Source organism: Sarcophilus harrisii, chromosome 6 (assembly GCF_902635505.1).
Source record: "Sarcophilus harrisii chromosome 6, mSarHar1.11, whole genome shotgun sequence".
NCBI lineage: Eukaryota > Metazoa > Chordata > Mammalia > Dasyuromorphia > Dasyuridae > Sarcophilus > Sarcophilus harrisii.
The window spans coordinates 180,170,201-180,185,627 of NC_045431.1; the positions used below are offsets into that span (position 1 = coordinate 180,170,201).

The 15,427-nt window shown below is 35.5% G+C and overlaps 1 protein-coding gene across 1 annotated transcript in view; it reads left to right on the forward strand.

The window, feature by feature from the left end:
- Positions 1 to 344: 344 nt before the first annotated feature.
- LOC111721527 overlaps positions 345 to 15,427 on the forward strand; it is a 35,511-nt gene continuing 20,428 nt past the window's right edge. Inside the window, exons 1-3 of the mRNA XM_023506711.2 lie at positions 345 to 1,770; positions 7,346 to 7,723; positions 11,184 to 11,300. Coding sequence (XP_023362479.1) covers positions 1,722 to 1,770; positions 7,346 to 7,723; positions 11,184 to 11,300 — 544 coding nt within the window. The 5' untranslated portion in view covers positions 345 to 1,721. The remainder of the gene's footprint in view (positions 1,771 to 7,345; positions 7,724 to 11,183; positions 11,301 to 15,427) is intronic.

Sequence of the window (15,427 nt, forward strand, 5' to 3'; positions counted from 1 at the left end):
CATGTGATATAATATGTGACAAAGTATATAATAGCATACTTTAACATATTTAACATGTATTGGAATACCTGCCATCTAGGGGAGGAGGTGGGGGGGGGGGAGGGGAAGAAGGGGAAAAGTTGGAACAAAAGGTTTTGCAAGGGTCATTGTTGAAAAACTACCCATGCATATATTTTGTAAATAAAAAGCTATAATAAAAAATAAATATGTATATATATATAATATAATAACAGGAATCAAATGAAATAATATTTGTAAAGTGCTTAGCTCAATATCTGGCTTAACAAATCTAGTATTTAATAAATTCTTTCCTCACTTCTCTCCAGGACATAATATCACAGGTATTATGACACTTCTGGACAATCTCATATAAGACAAAGAATCACAAGTATCATAGATTTAGAGCTACAAGCTCTGCAGCTTCTTCATTTTATAGATAAAAGGCATAGAAACCAATGAAGCTATCAGTATACCCAAGAGCTGAACCTTTCTTAGTGTAGCTTTTTTTTTATCCATTGACTTTTGAGTGACATTGACCTTGCAGATCACTAAAACCCCCAAATCTTCTTCAGATAAACTGTTTTACCCATATCTCTATCTTTTTGGAAAGGAAGAGAGAGGGAGAAAGAAGGGTAAGCATGGATTCTAAGGATAAGGTCTTAAATTCATGTATTTATGGGAGGTGTTAAATTGAAAGCATGGGGGTAGGAGAAGAAAGCAAAGAAAAAGGAGGAGAAGAAGGGATGGATAACAGGAAGGAGAGAGAAAGAGGAGGAAAGGGAGAGACGAAGAGAAGAAGAGGAAAAGAGAAAGAGAAAAATGGAGAGAGAGAAAGGAGAGAGATGCACGAGAGACAGAGAGAACAGTAGAAATGTGGTAAATTGTGGTAAAAAGGGCAGTTGGTTGTATTATCCTCCAGATTGCTAGCACCCATGCAAGCACTGAAGTGAGAACCATGGCAGTTTTTTGTTTTGTTTTTTGTTTTGTTTTTACTAATTTATCAGTCACAGAATTTTAGAGATAGACAGCAGCTTGAACACCAAAATGCTGGGTGATAAAGACATTTTGAGGAGTACAACAACTCTACCTAGGATTTCCTTGAAGTCTATCCTTGGCTCAAATAGGCTTGAAAAGCATTTATATTTGGATGGAAAGCAGCCAGCAGTAACCTGAGGTTGTGTCAGATGGTGGAAACAATGTGGAAGGCTAATGACCAGGGTTTTCAATCCTGAACTTGCTGCATGAACTCAAATTAAGTCAGTTTTCCTTACTGACCCTCAGTTTCCTTATCTGAAACAGAGACTGCATGATCTACACACTCAAAAGTCTGAAAAAAGAACTTTGTAGACCTTAAGATGCAAAGGAAATATAAGTTATTGTTCTTGTTATTTTTACAGTGCAATATTCAGTTTGTTCCCTGGACTTGGGTCTGCCTGGCTCTTAAAGGTGATAGGCCCACTCATCCATGAGATGAGGGAGGCGGGCCCCTAGTACCTTAGCATGAATGTGTTGTCAGTAGCTTTATGGTTACTGGGGTTTTGAGTTCCTGTCTCTGTGATGTGGGCTCAAGGTCTTCTTCCTCCCACAGCAGTTACTGAAAGAACTTCACAAGAGGATCATCTGAAATAAACCAAATTTTTATCCATTTCTGTTCAGAGAAAAATGTAGCAGCCCATTGAGGAAGTTGTTGAAGCTGGGCCTGATTGTGGGACCTGCTTGACATGGCCTGGTTGTTGCGCCTGATTCTTCTGTTGGCTCTCTGTTACCTGGGTAAGAGCCCCTCTCCCTCCTTCTCTCTCTCTCTCTCTCTCTCTCTCTCTCTCTCTCTCTCTTTCTCTCAGGTTCTTTGTCTCTGTCCTCTCTCTCTCTCTCTCTCTTTCTCTGTCTCTTCCCCATCTTTCTCCTTCCTCTTCTCCCTCTCCCTTTATTTCCCTCCCTCCTCTACCTCTTCCTTTCATACTACTCCTTCTTTTCCTCCTTCCTCCTGTTTTTTCCTCTCTCTTTTTCTCTTTCTTCCCTCTTTCCTCCTCTTCATACTTCATTTCTTTCTCCCTCTCTCTACCTCTCTTTCTTTTCCCCTCTTTTCCTCTCTCCCTCTCATTTTCTTCTTCTCGTTCTCTTCTTCCCTTCATTTCTTCCCTTGCTTCCTCTTTTCCTTTTTCCCTTTCACTATCCTTCCCTCCTTTTCTTTCTTCCACTTTGTTTTCTCCCCCTCTCCCTCATGATCTCATTTTAATCTCCCTACCATATAAATACATGAATTTAAAATATTATCCTCAGAATCTATGACTTACCTTAAATTATACCTTAAGAGAATGAATTAATTTTAAAAGACTGTATTTATATAATTCTTTCTTCATAAATTCTGTGAGATAGAGAATACAAGTTCCATTTCCGAGGTAAAGGAAACTGAGGCTCAGAGATAGCACTAAAATCATAGAATGAGCTGGTAATACAACCAGGATAATCTGATTTAGAGTGGGAAGAAAGAAGGACACAAGCCCTTACTAAGTACCTACTAATGTGCAAGGTTAAGTTCTTTACAAATATGATCTCATTTGCACCTTATAACAAGACTGGAAAATAGGAAGGGACCTGATAAATGATCCAGCCTTAATCTGTCATTACAGATGAGGAACTGAGACCTAGAGAGGTTATTCGTCTGAGATCACAAAGGTAGTACATGGTAAAAACCAGGACTTAAACCTAAGCTTTCTAACTCCCAAGTCTAGAATCCTCACTGTTAGACCATGTTAGATCCTTCCCTCTTTTTATGTGCATACTGAATATCCAGAATATCTAAATCCCATCCTACAATTTTGTAGCTTTCTAAATTAGGGGGCAGCTAGATGGTACAGTGGTTAGAGAACAAATCCTAGAGTCCTAGAGTCAGGAGGACCTGAACTCAAATCCAACTTTAGATACTTACCACTTACTGGTCAGAGTTGTGTATCCTGGGCAAGACATATTGCCTCTCAAAAACAAAAAAAGCTAAAGTTGCACATATATAGAATTTTTAAAAAATCTACATCTCTTAGTAGCCATCTCTAAGGGGGTGTGGGAAGAGAAGAAAAAAGGAAATTTACATGATAAATTTATTATATATTTAAAAGGAATAACAACTTGCAATTAAATGTATAATAATCTTTTAAATTATAATATGTTATGGAAATGCTTGTTTTATTCCATAAATTAAAATTTTTTTTAAAATCTATCCCAATGTATTATTTTTAGACTTAGAGGCCATCTAGTCCAAGCCATTCATTTTACAGATAAGGACACTGAGGACCAAAAAGGTAAAATAATTTGCCCAAGTAAGTGAGAGTCCCAGTAGAGAACTGAGGTGGGGAATCCCCTCTGGTTGGAGAGCGAAGTTCAATGTGAAAAAATTCGCAAACCTGAAATCTGAATAGCAAAAGAGATTTTTATTGGCACTGAGAAACCAGCCTTGCTAGGAAGACAGACTTCTCAGTGGATGAGGTCCTGTCAGGGAAAATGGCAAAGGTTAACATTGAGAAGAGAACATCTTCACAGTGGTCAAGAGTCCCAACAGGCAACCCTACTGAGAAGAGAGCTTCCTTGGCAAGGCTAATTCCTGTTTTGGACTTCTGCAGAGATTTGGAGTTCAGAACTGTCTTTTATTAGCAGTCTGAGGCTTGGGCTTCCATTCAAAATTGAATGAGAATCCCTCAATGTTGTCAATGCCCCCAGACCTACCTAGATTTCCAGTTGAAAAGGGAATGTTTATCTTGGAGTTTCAAGTCACTCAGTAGGAATATCAAGCCGGGATCTCCAACTGAATGAGACCACTGAAGAGGGCATTATCTGGGAGAGGTATGCTTTTCTTAGGAAAAATTAAAGAATCCCAGGTCACGTTCACCTGAGACTTCATATAATCCAAGCTTCTTATTTTATGGATGAGGTATTGAGGGAAGTGTTAGTGAAGGAAAATTTACCTCACTGAAAACAAAACAAAACAAAAACATGTTTAAATTGACTCTGTTTTATGGTACAAAATGAGACCCCAATTTGGTACAATTGAGACCCCAGTCACCCTTCTTTTACAGATTAAAGGAGACACAGTGTCAGGGTTCACCCCCATCATTATGATGCCCTATCCTCAGCTCTTTCCATTACCACCCATGATAAAATCTAGAAAGCCTGATTGTTGCATCTTGAATGAAGATAATAAAAATAATTGGAAGGTGGGTTCTTGGAACTTTTCTAGGCCCATATTTTTCTCTAGGCAATGACCATGTTATACTTTATTGACTGCTAAAAGGGTTGACTATAAACTGATTTCTAAAATGGTCAGCAAATTCTACTGAGCCCTTGAGTTTCATTTCATTTTCAGAACTGGTTTTTAATATAAAATATTTTCACAAGAACAACTTTGTGAGTATAGAAATGGGGAACAAACTACTACTAAGTTGAGCAATCACAGGCCCATAATTGGACAGGTAGGAAAAGAAGGAAACAGGCATTTATTAAGCCCTATTATTTGCCCAGATCTTTATAAATATCATCTCATTTGATCTTTATTACATCTCTGGGAGGTAGGCGCTATTATTATCTTCATTAAATAGTGAAAGAAACTAAAGCAGACAGAGATTAAGTACCTTGTCCAGAGTCATGTGGCTAGTAACTATTTGAGATGGATTTGACCTGGTCTTCCCAGTGTAAATGAGTTCATATCTGTAAACACTTAGCCTAGCATCTGGTGCCTAGTAGGTGCTTAAAAGGGCTTATTTCCTTCCTTGATTTTGACTCCAAATAAAATGGTCCTAATTGTATTATGAGCTTTTTGAAGTCTTCCTGATCCAAGTTCAGATTTTAGCTACCTCTGAAACTAGATTGAATATTTCTGAATCCATAGATGAGTGGGAAGATGAAGCCACAGTGTTATGGGCAGATGAATGAGAAAATCCCAGTTTCAAGTATAATGTGTGACACATTCTGGCTGTGTGATCCTGCTCAAGTAACTTAATCTCTCTGAGCCTCAGGCAACTCTTTAAAACCTTTAAATTACATATAAATTGCTAATCTACATTAATGAAGGAAGTTTGCATACTAGGAGTTCCCTACTTGGGGTGATTGAGATAGTCTGGAACAAAAAAATTCCTCTTAATACCAAGCTTAATGCCCTTCAGGTAATAAATAAACATTTAATGTTTGGTGAACAAATGAATGAAGAGCTTTCAAGTAGAACTTGTGAGACAACTTCTAGCAGATTCCCCTGATGCTATCCTTTTAAGTCATTAAGTCACCCAGACTAGATTCTCTGAGTCTAGTTAAGCCTTTACCCTTTTGGTTGAAAAAACAAACAAACAAACAAAAAAAAACCCTTAACAAACAAACTCAGCAGTGCTACCTGGCTCCTAGTCTGAACTTGTTCTACATTAGCTGCTTTTCTTTTGTGTGCTCATTCTTTAACAAAACAATTTTTTTTTTCTCTTTCCCCTTTGTCTCCATTGCCTGGAATGATTAGGCTTTGTGATCAGGCTCTATGATCAAGCTCTGGCAGCCATCTGGCAGCCTAGTATTCAGTCAGTCATATTTGTTTAGACCTCAGGGCTAATTGACTCTAACCCTAACCTGCTATATGACCTTCAGTAAATTTCTCTGGGTCTCACTTTCCCTCTCTACATGATGAAAGGGCTGGACCAGCCCTTGGAAACACTATTGTAGAACTGGAAGGGAACCTAGATATTGTCTAATTTAACCCCTTCCTTTTACAGTTGAGGAAAGTGAGAACCAGAGAAATTATGTAACAACCAAGTCTAAAATTCTAAGACTATTTCTCTTTTTTAACATTTTTTTAAAACGGATTTTTAATTGCAAGGAATAGCTTGGGATCATTAAAAGCATTACATTTCTCAAATACAACCCAGCTTATCTTGATCTCTTATCTGATTAGATTTAGACTGATCATACAAAAACAAAAATGCTGACAATGAATAGGTTATCAGCTGCATCGCCAGTTATCCATAAAAAGTCTAGGTCTTGAGAATTTGTAGAGAACTCAGCAGCCACAAAATCAGCCTCTTCTTTTTACAGATAAGGAAATTAAGCCTTACAAAAGTCAGGTAGCTTGCCCACAGTCACACAAAGAGTACCTTTGCTTGGGGCAGAACCAATCTTAGACTTTTAGGCCTGTGACACTGAACAGAGTCAATTTAAACATGTTTTTGTTTTGTTTTGTTTTCAGTGAGGTAAATTTTCTCTTCCCTCAATACCTCATCCATAAAATAAGAAGCTTGGATTATATGAAGTCTCAGGTGAACGTGACCTGGGATTCTTTAAGGCTATGACTGAAGAATGCAAGATGGAACATCTTTATAACTATAAACAGAACTTACTTATTATGGAAGATTAACCCCCTCATTTTACACATGGGCAAACAACTTCAGAAAGACTAAATAATTCACTCTTGGTCATACAGATGGCAGATGGATAGCAAGGTTGGGATTTGAATCCAGGTCCTTTCCTTCTTCCCCACATCCCTCTGACTGTTGAGTAATCCTTGCAGGTACTCAGGCTCAAAATCTAATTGTCATCTTTGACTCCTCATTTTCTCTCATCATCCATATCCAATTTCCAAGCCCTTCCTAAACTAGCCCCTTTCTACCTTTCTTGTCTTCTCACACATTACTCCTTTCTGTGTACTCATAACCCAGTGACATGGGCCTCCTTTCTCTGACAGCAGAGAATTAACTGTTTCCTAACTCAGAGAATTATCACTGGCTGTCTCTGAAGCCTTCAGTTTTCTTCCTCCTCAAGTCCACCATCTTATTTCCCAGGGTTTTTCAAGTCAACTACAATCCTGCTTTCTGCAAAAAAAAAACAAACTTCAATGGTTAATCCCTTCCTTCCCTCTGTTGATTATCATACATGTGTGTATATGTATGTGTATATGTGTACATGTATATACAACTGTACACGCATTTATATGTGTACATACACAATGTGTATGTGTATAAAATCTTATTTATATAGTATTTTTTATATATCATCTACCCCATTAGACTCTGAACTCTCTGAAAGCAGGGAATTTTTTTTGCTTTGCTTATTTCTTATTAGCTATGTGATTTTGAATGTTACACAGCCTCTCTGGGTCTCATGCGTTTTGCTCATCTATAAAATGGGGAGTTGAGATAAGATCCTCATCAACTTTAAATTCAAAATTATAGGTAATCTGCTCTACCTTCTTTATTTTTCAGATAAAAAAAAAGCCAAGTCCATAGATTTTTGTGAGACCCTAAAAAGGGATTGGGATGTCCGTTTTGGGGATATTTTGGTTTTCTCTTGAGTAGTTAATATGATGATAATTCTTTTTTGCTAAAAGCGCTAACATCAAGGAAAAACTTGATAATCACTCAGAGTCCTGCAGAAGACCAGGAGGTCCAAGTAAGACAATCTGTTGAAATAACCTGCTCTTGGAATGTCTCTTCTGAAGTGGAACAGTTTCGAGTTGAATGGAAAAAACTGAACCATCTCAAAGACAGTGTAACCAGTCCAAGGGTTCGAGGCCAGGAAATTCTCATTCAGAAGCATTTGTACAATTCCACTGTCAGTCTACAATTCAGTTCAGGGCTCAGGAAGGAATGTCTAAGACTGGAAAACGTGAACATAAATGACTCTGGACTTTATATCTGTGAAATAACAATTGAAATACCTATATTTGGGCAAGGAAAAGGAAATGGAACTTTTCTGACTGTGAAAGGTAAGGCACTAGCGATAACTCTCTTTCTTAACCCTCATTTCATTTTTATGAAGACAGTAGGGCTGAGGAGTTCAATTACTTCCCCAAGTTCATACAGTAGGCATCAAGAATAGGATTTAAACTTTGGTCCTCTTCTGTAGTAGCAATTCTTTCTCCATCGTACCTCCCTATGCCGACAGTATCCACTATGTCCACCTCACTGTAGATACCAAAATAGAAATCCAAATTTTTTTTTTCAAAAAGTAGAAACATTGGTGATCATAGGATATGAAACTTTTAAGATCCTTTAGTCCAACCCACTAATTTACAGACTGAAAAAAACAAAGGTTCAGAGAGGGTCCATAATTTGGCCAGTTGCACAGGTAGTAAATAACAGACAGAACTATAGGGCTTTATGCAGGAGTTCACTGGTAGATATTTAACAACCAGGGTAGTGGGAGGGAGAGGGGGAGGAGGGAGGAGTGCATTGGAATATATCCATGACATACTTTTAAGTTTATTCTACATTTTTCCAACATTTTCTTAAATCTAGAAATCAATGAAACAATAAATCAGGTCCTGATTTGTTGCTTTGCTGACTTTTGAGGTGTAAATATACCGAAAATTTAAGACAGCTCTGAAGAACCAATTTGAGTTGGCTCCAGTACACTCATTACATATCTATCTATCTATCTATTTATCTATGTATATATATATATATATATATATATTCTCTCATTTGATCTCTACCACAACCTTGTGAGACCAATTTTATAGAAAGCCCATTTTACAGAGGAGAAAATTGAGGCTGGGGGGAGGGTGCCTCGTTCATGGTTATGCAGCTGCTTTCAGAGACAAGTAAAGGGCTTCTTTACTTGAAGGATGGCCTTCTATGCAATATATAGTGATATCTCTTGGCAGGGACCATGTATTAAATTTCTCTTGTGCTTGAGTCCCCTCCTTGAACTCTTCTGTGTGTACATTCACACACACACAGCCCACCATAATTATCAGCATAGCATTGAAAAGATACTCAATAAAATACCTTATTGAGTGAGTGATTAAAAAATGATTAATTATTAATATTCCAGCTGAGTTGTTAGATGTAGATCAATTCAGTACCATCTGCCCATTTCTATCTTCTTTCCTTCTTCCTGTTCCTTTTATGGAATGAAAGCATCCACTGATAGAAAACACTCAGAAATGAGCCATACCTGGAGGCAGACAACAGTTGATGTTTTTTCCTACATCCAGTGCCTGATCTTTGAAGCTGCCATTTATCCTCCTCAGATTATGGGCATTAACCAGTGTTCATCTGATCAAAAACAAGTTTTTAATTTGTTCAATAAATATGTATTAAGTGACTGTATTAAGCTAGTGTACTATGCTCACAACTGGGAAAAATGCAAAGATATGTTCCCTACCTCCTAGGAGCATACAGTCTTGTCAGGAAACTAAGTCATAGATATACTAAAATTAAACTAACAGAAGAGTTAAATATACAACTAATAAAAATAGCTAGTAGGTAAATAAATAGTATAAATAATAAACATTAATTATTAAATAAATAATTAGTAACTAGTAAAAATAGCCAACAGCCAAATAAATAGCATAAACATTAATAAGCATTAATTAATGAATATTAATTATTTAAAATAGCTAATAAATAAGAAATTAATGATTTTTAGAAATATCTAATAAACATTCTAGTGGGATCTGCCCAATGTTCTTGTAAATTGAGGCTTAGAGAAGAAGCAACTTGCTCAGGTTCACATGGGTCATCAATAAATGGCAGATCCAAGCCTTTTACACAAGGCATTTGGTTTACAGACCAGAGTTCTTTCAACTGTAGAGTTTCTTCAGCAAGGAAGGGAAAAGAAAGGACCAAATGAAATATACAGATCCAACAGCAGCAATTTTTCATGATGGATCATTATCACCAGTACTGCCTAAGCATCCACTTGGGCTGCACATTAGACTTTAACCTTAATTCAATTCCATAACCATTTATTCAGTGTGACATGGCCACCAAAGAAAGTGCGCTCCATCTTAGTTTGCATTAAGAGAAACACAGGATCTAAAATTAGGGAAGGGATGTGTTCACTATATTCTGCTCTGGTCAAACTGTATTTGCAATATTGATTTTAAGTGCTAGGCACCACATTTTCAAAGTAAATTGATAAACTTTATAATGTCCAGATCAGGTCTACCAAGATAGTCAAGGGGCTTTAGTATATCCTATGTGAGAATTGATTGAAGAAGTTAGCCTGGAGATGACAAGATTTGGCAGGGAAGTCAATGGAAATGATGACTGTCTTCAAGAATTTGGAGGATATTCTGGGGGGAAAGGATTTGATTTACTCTGCTTGGCCCCAGTGGGAAGAGCCAGGCTCAATGGAGGAAGTTGCAAAGAGGCATATTTAAGCTTGATAGAAGGAAACCTTCCTAACCATTAGAATTATCCCAAAGCAGAATGAACTGCTTTCGGACATAATGGGTGCCTTTTTTATTAGTGGTCCTTTCCAACCTCACTTTTTTGTACCCAAGTTTTCTCATAAATAAAACGAAGTGCTTTTTCTTGTTGTTTGCTTGCTTTTTTCTTTCTTTTTTTTTCCTTTTTGATCTGATTTTTCTTTTCTTTTCTTTTTGTCAGGCAGTAAGCATTTATTAACTGTACTATGGTCTAAGGATATAAAGAAAAGCAAAAAATAACAACAACAAATCCCTGCCTTCCAGGAACTTATATATTTTAAAGCACTCCTGCCATCACTCTTCCTCCCATGCCAGTTCTCGTCCTCCATGGCCCTCCACCTTTTGTGTGTTGTCTTCCCCAATAGGATTCCTCCAATCATGATCTGATTTTTCTTGTGCAGCATGATAAATGTAGAAATATGGGTAGAGTAATTGTACATGTTTAATCTATATTGGATTACTTGCTGTTTAGGGGAGGAGTAGAAGGAACCAAGGGAGAAAAAAATTTAGAATATGAAGTTTTGCAAGGGTACATGTTAAAAACTATCTTTGCATACATATATTTTGAAAATACAAACACAGAGCTGGCTCTTTCCAGCTTTGAAATGTTTTCCTAGTAATATTAACTCATAATATATATATGTACATATATTATAATAAGTGGTAATATGTAATTGCTACCACTTATTAGTTATGTGACAACTTAATCTTTCTGAGGCTTAGTTTTCTCACATTGAAAATACAAATGATAATTGTTGCCCTGCCTGCATCTTAGAGTTTTTGTGGGATACAGATGTATGTAAAATACTATATAACTGTATAATAACATTTATTATTATAAACTTTTTTATTGATTCTATGGCCATACTCCTAACCCCCCCCCCCACCCCAGAATCAGAAGAGTTAAATTTTCATAGTGGTATCACTAAACTATTTTGGGAATTAATTTTTATATTTCTAGTGCTTTAAAGTAATAAAAATAGATGACATTTGTCTATTTTCTTTGTAGAAAAGGATGAAAAATCAAAAGAAAAATGGCTCTGGTGGGCTTTGGCCATCTTTCTTTTGCTAATATGTATCTGCTTGAGCTATTACTGCAAGAAGCAAAGGAATTCAACCAGAGTTGGTAAGAGTTGTTTCAAATGTTCTAAAAATTTTTTGGGGGAAGACAGGAATGTACATTTATTAAGTGCCTGCTGTGTGCCAGGTAGGCTAAGACTCTCACAACTATCCTGAGAAGTAGGTGCTATTATTATATCTATTTTGTAGCTGAGGAAATTGAGGCAGGCAGAAGGGAAATGACTTGTCCAGATTCACATAGCTACAAAATGTCTGAAACTGGATTTGAACTCAGGTCTTCCTGAACCCACAACTAGCTCTCTATTTACTAAGCCATTTTCTAAATATTATTATTGTTATTGTTGTTATTGCTTATAACTAATAATTATGGCTAACAGCTAGTAATAATAATATTAATAACTCTTTCTTTAAATACATTTTTCCTAATATAACCTAAATTTGTCATGTAAGAATTTCCTTTTTTTGAATTATCATTATAATGCTGTTCTAGTGGCAGTGCAGAGAGTTGAGGTGGGAATCCCCTTTTGATCGGCACATAGGTTAAACATGAAAGAATTCATGAACCCAAAATATTAATGGCAAAAGGGAAGGTTTATTTTTCACTAAGAGGCTCTCTCTTAGTGGATAAATCTCTTGAAGAGGTTTGCAAAGAATGAGCAAACAGAAACCTATTTTATGAGCACATCTTGGGGGTAGTTTGAGCTGATTATCAGACCAGAACCTCCCAATTGAATGAAAATCACTTTGAAGGCTTTTTCAGTCTGAATGGGAGATCCAGTTTCAATGAGGGATGATTTCTAATTGAATGATACTGGTCTGGAAAAATATGCCTTTTCCTAAATTCTCTGGAGTCTTGGAGGCCAGAATCAAAGGGGATACAATTTCAGAATGTTAATTTTACAGATCAAAAGGGGACACAGTTTTTTGTTGTTTTTTTTTTGTTTTTTTACAAAGTTCACCTGCATCAATTAGGGATAAGGACTAGACCTGCGATTTCATTGACATAGACAATGCCTAGAGAAGGAAAGCCTTACCAGTACAGGTCAGGGTTATCTCTGCCTTAAAAAACTGCCAAGAAGCAAGATAATTGTATAAATATATATGTAGATATTGCATTTAACATATATTTTTGCCATGTTTAACATATATTGGATTACTTGCCATGTAGGGGAAAGGGTCGGGGGAAGGCGGGGAAAATTGGAACACAAGATTTTTCGAGGGGTTAATGTTGAAAAAATTATCTATGCATATGTTTAGAAAATAAAAAAGCTTTAATAAAAAAAAATGGGAGGGAGAGAAGCCAGGTTCCTGTTAATTAAATATTTAAAATGGGAAAAGAAAAAAGAAAAAAGAAAAACTGCCAAGAGCACTGGTCTTTTAAGTGGGTTGTCTAGAGTTACATATCTTATATATATATCAAAAGCTAGACTTTAAGTTAGGATTCTTGCCTCCAATATCAGTTAATATGGAGAATACCATGCTACTTTTTCTATCATCATTAACTCAAGAAATGTTTGTTAAGCTCCTATTGTGTGCTGTTAGGGATGCTAGCTGATGAGTGGGGGGGAAAAGACTCTGCTTTCAAGGAACTTTTAGACTAGTTGTAATGTAGAACAGTTTTCACTCTGATTAACAAGTAGTCAGGGTTTTGAAAATTATTGTTAGTTCATCCTCCAAACAATTCTTCTATGAGTTAAATGTGTTAAGTCTCAATTAAATGGAACCAGAGTCATCAAAACACAAAAGTTTATTTTTAGTCCCCCGTCTTTGTGTCATTGTAATCAGAAAGACAGTTACACATACCTACCCATGAGCAACTGATGTTTCCAGTTTAAATCTGACTTTATTTGTGTGAAAAGTGTTTTGTAATTGTGTTCATATAGTGCCTGGGTTACTCTTGACAGGGAGACTCCCAAATATTTTATATTGTCTACAGTTATTTCAAATGGAATTTCTCTTTTTATCTGCTGGACTTTTTTGGTAATATATAGAAACACTTATGATTTATGTGAATTTAATTTATATCCTGCAAGTTTGCTAAAGTTGTTTATTATTTCAACTAGTTTTTAGTTGATTCTCTAGGATTCTCTAAGTATAGCTTTGTACTAAGAATGATAGTTTTGTTTCCTTATTGCCTTTTCTAATTTTTTCAATTGCTTTTTCTGCTCTTATTGCTAATGTGAGTATTTCTAGTACAATATTGAATAATAGAGTTGACAAGGGCATCCTTGTTTCATTCTTGATGTTACTGGGAATTCTTCTGATTTATCCTTATTTCATGTAATGCTTGGTGATGTTTTTTGATAGATGCTGCTTATTTAAGAAACACTCCCTTTATTCCTATGCACTCTAGTGTTTTTTAAATGGATGCTCTCTTTTGCCAAAAGCTTTTTCTGCAACCATTGAGATGATCATATGATTTCTGCTAGAGTCATTATTGATATGGTCAATTATTCTCATAGTTTTTCTAATATTGAACCAGTCCTGAATTCCTGGTATAAATCCCAACTGGTCATAATAAAATATCCTCAAGATAAATTGCTATAATTTGTTATTATTTTATTTAAAGTTTTCGCATCAATATTCATTAGAGAAATTGGTTTATAATTTTCTTTCTCTGTTTTTGGCTCTTCTTGATTTAAGTATCAGTACCATATTTGTATCATAAAAGGAATTTGGTAGGATTCCTTCTTTGCCTATTTTTCCAAATAGTTTACATAATATTTGAAGTAATTGTTTTTAAAATGTTTGGTAGAATTAACTTCTAAATCCATCTGATCCCAGAAATTTTTTTCTTAAGGAATTAATTGATGGCTTATTCAATTTCTTTTTCTAAAATGGGGTTATTTATGTATTTTATTTCCCCTTTTGTTCATCTGGGAAATTTATATTTTTTTATAAATATTCATCCAGTTCACTTAGATTGTCAGATTTATTGGCATATAATTGGGCAAAGTAGCACCTAATTATTACTTTAATTTCCTCTTTCTTAGTGATGAACTTACTCTTTTCATTTTTGATACTGGTAATTTGATTTTCTTGCTTCTTTTTTTCTAATCAAATTAACCAAAAATTTATCTATTATATTGTGCCCTTTCCCCCCATCAAACCAACTCAAATTAGTTCAATAGTTTTTTTTTTTTTCTTTCAATGTTGTTAATCTTTCTTTTGATTTTTAGAATTTCTAACTTGGCATTTAATTGGAATTTTTTTTTTCCTGAGGCAATTGGGGTTAAGTGACTTGCCCAGGGTCATATAGCTAAAAAGTGTTACATGTCTGAGACTGGATTTGAAGTCAGGTACTCCTGACTTCAGGTCTGGTGCTCAACCTACTGTACCACCTAGCTGCCCCATTAATTGGAGATTTTTAATTTGTTCTTTTACAGATTTTTAAAGTTGTATTCAATAATCTCTTCTCTCCCTGTTTTATTCATGTAGGCATGTCAGAATTTAGAGATATATAATTTCTCTTAAGAATTGCTTTGGTCGCATTCCATAAGTTTGGTATGTTCTCCCATTATTGGCATTCTTTTTGATGAATTTACTGATTTTTTCCTCTATGATATGTTGTTTGACCTATTCATCCTTTAGAATTAGATTATTTAGTTTTAAATTAATTTTTAGTCCATCTTTCCATGTCCCTTTTATTACTCATAATTTATATTGCATCATTATCTGAAAAGAATGCATTTACTGTTTCTGCCTTCCTGATTTGATTGTGAGATTTTTATACTTTAATATGGTGAGTTTTTGTGTATATACTACTGAGATATATTCCTTTCTATCCCCATTCCATTTTCTCCAGAGGTCTGTCATATCTAACTTTTCTAAAGTTTTGTTCAACTTAACTGCTTTGTTGTTTATTTTGTGGTTAGATTTAATTAATTCTGAGAGGAAGAGGTTGAGGTCCCTCACTTGTATAGTTTTGCTATTTTTTTTTCTGTAAATGACTCTACTTTCCTTCTAAGAATTTGAATGTTATACCATTTAGTACATTTGTATTTAATATTGATATTTCTCCATTGTCTATGATACTTTTTTTTTTTAGCAAGATGCACTTTCTTTCCTTTTAATTAGGTCTAGTTTTGCTTTTGCTTTGTCTGAGATCAGAATTGATACCTGTGGTTTTTTCCCCCCTTCATCTGAAGCATAATAGAGTCTGCTCCAGTCTTT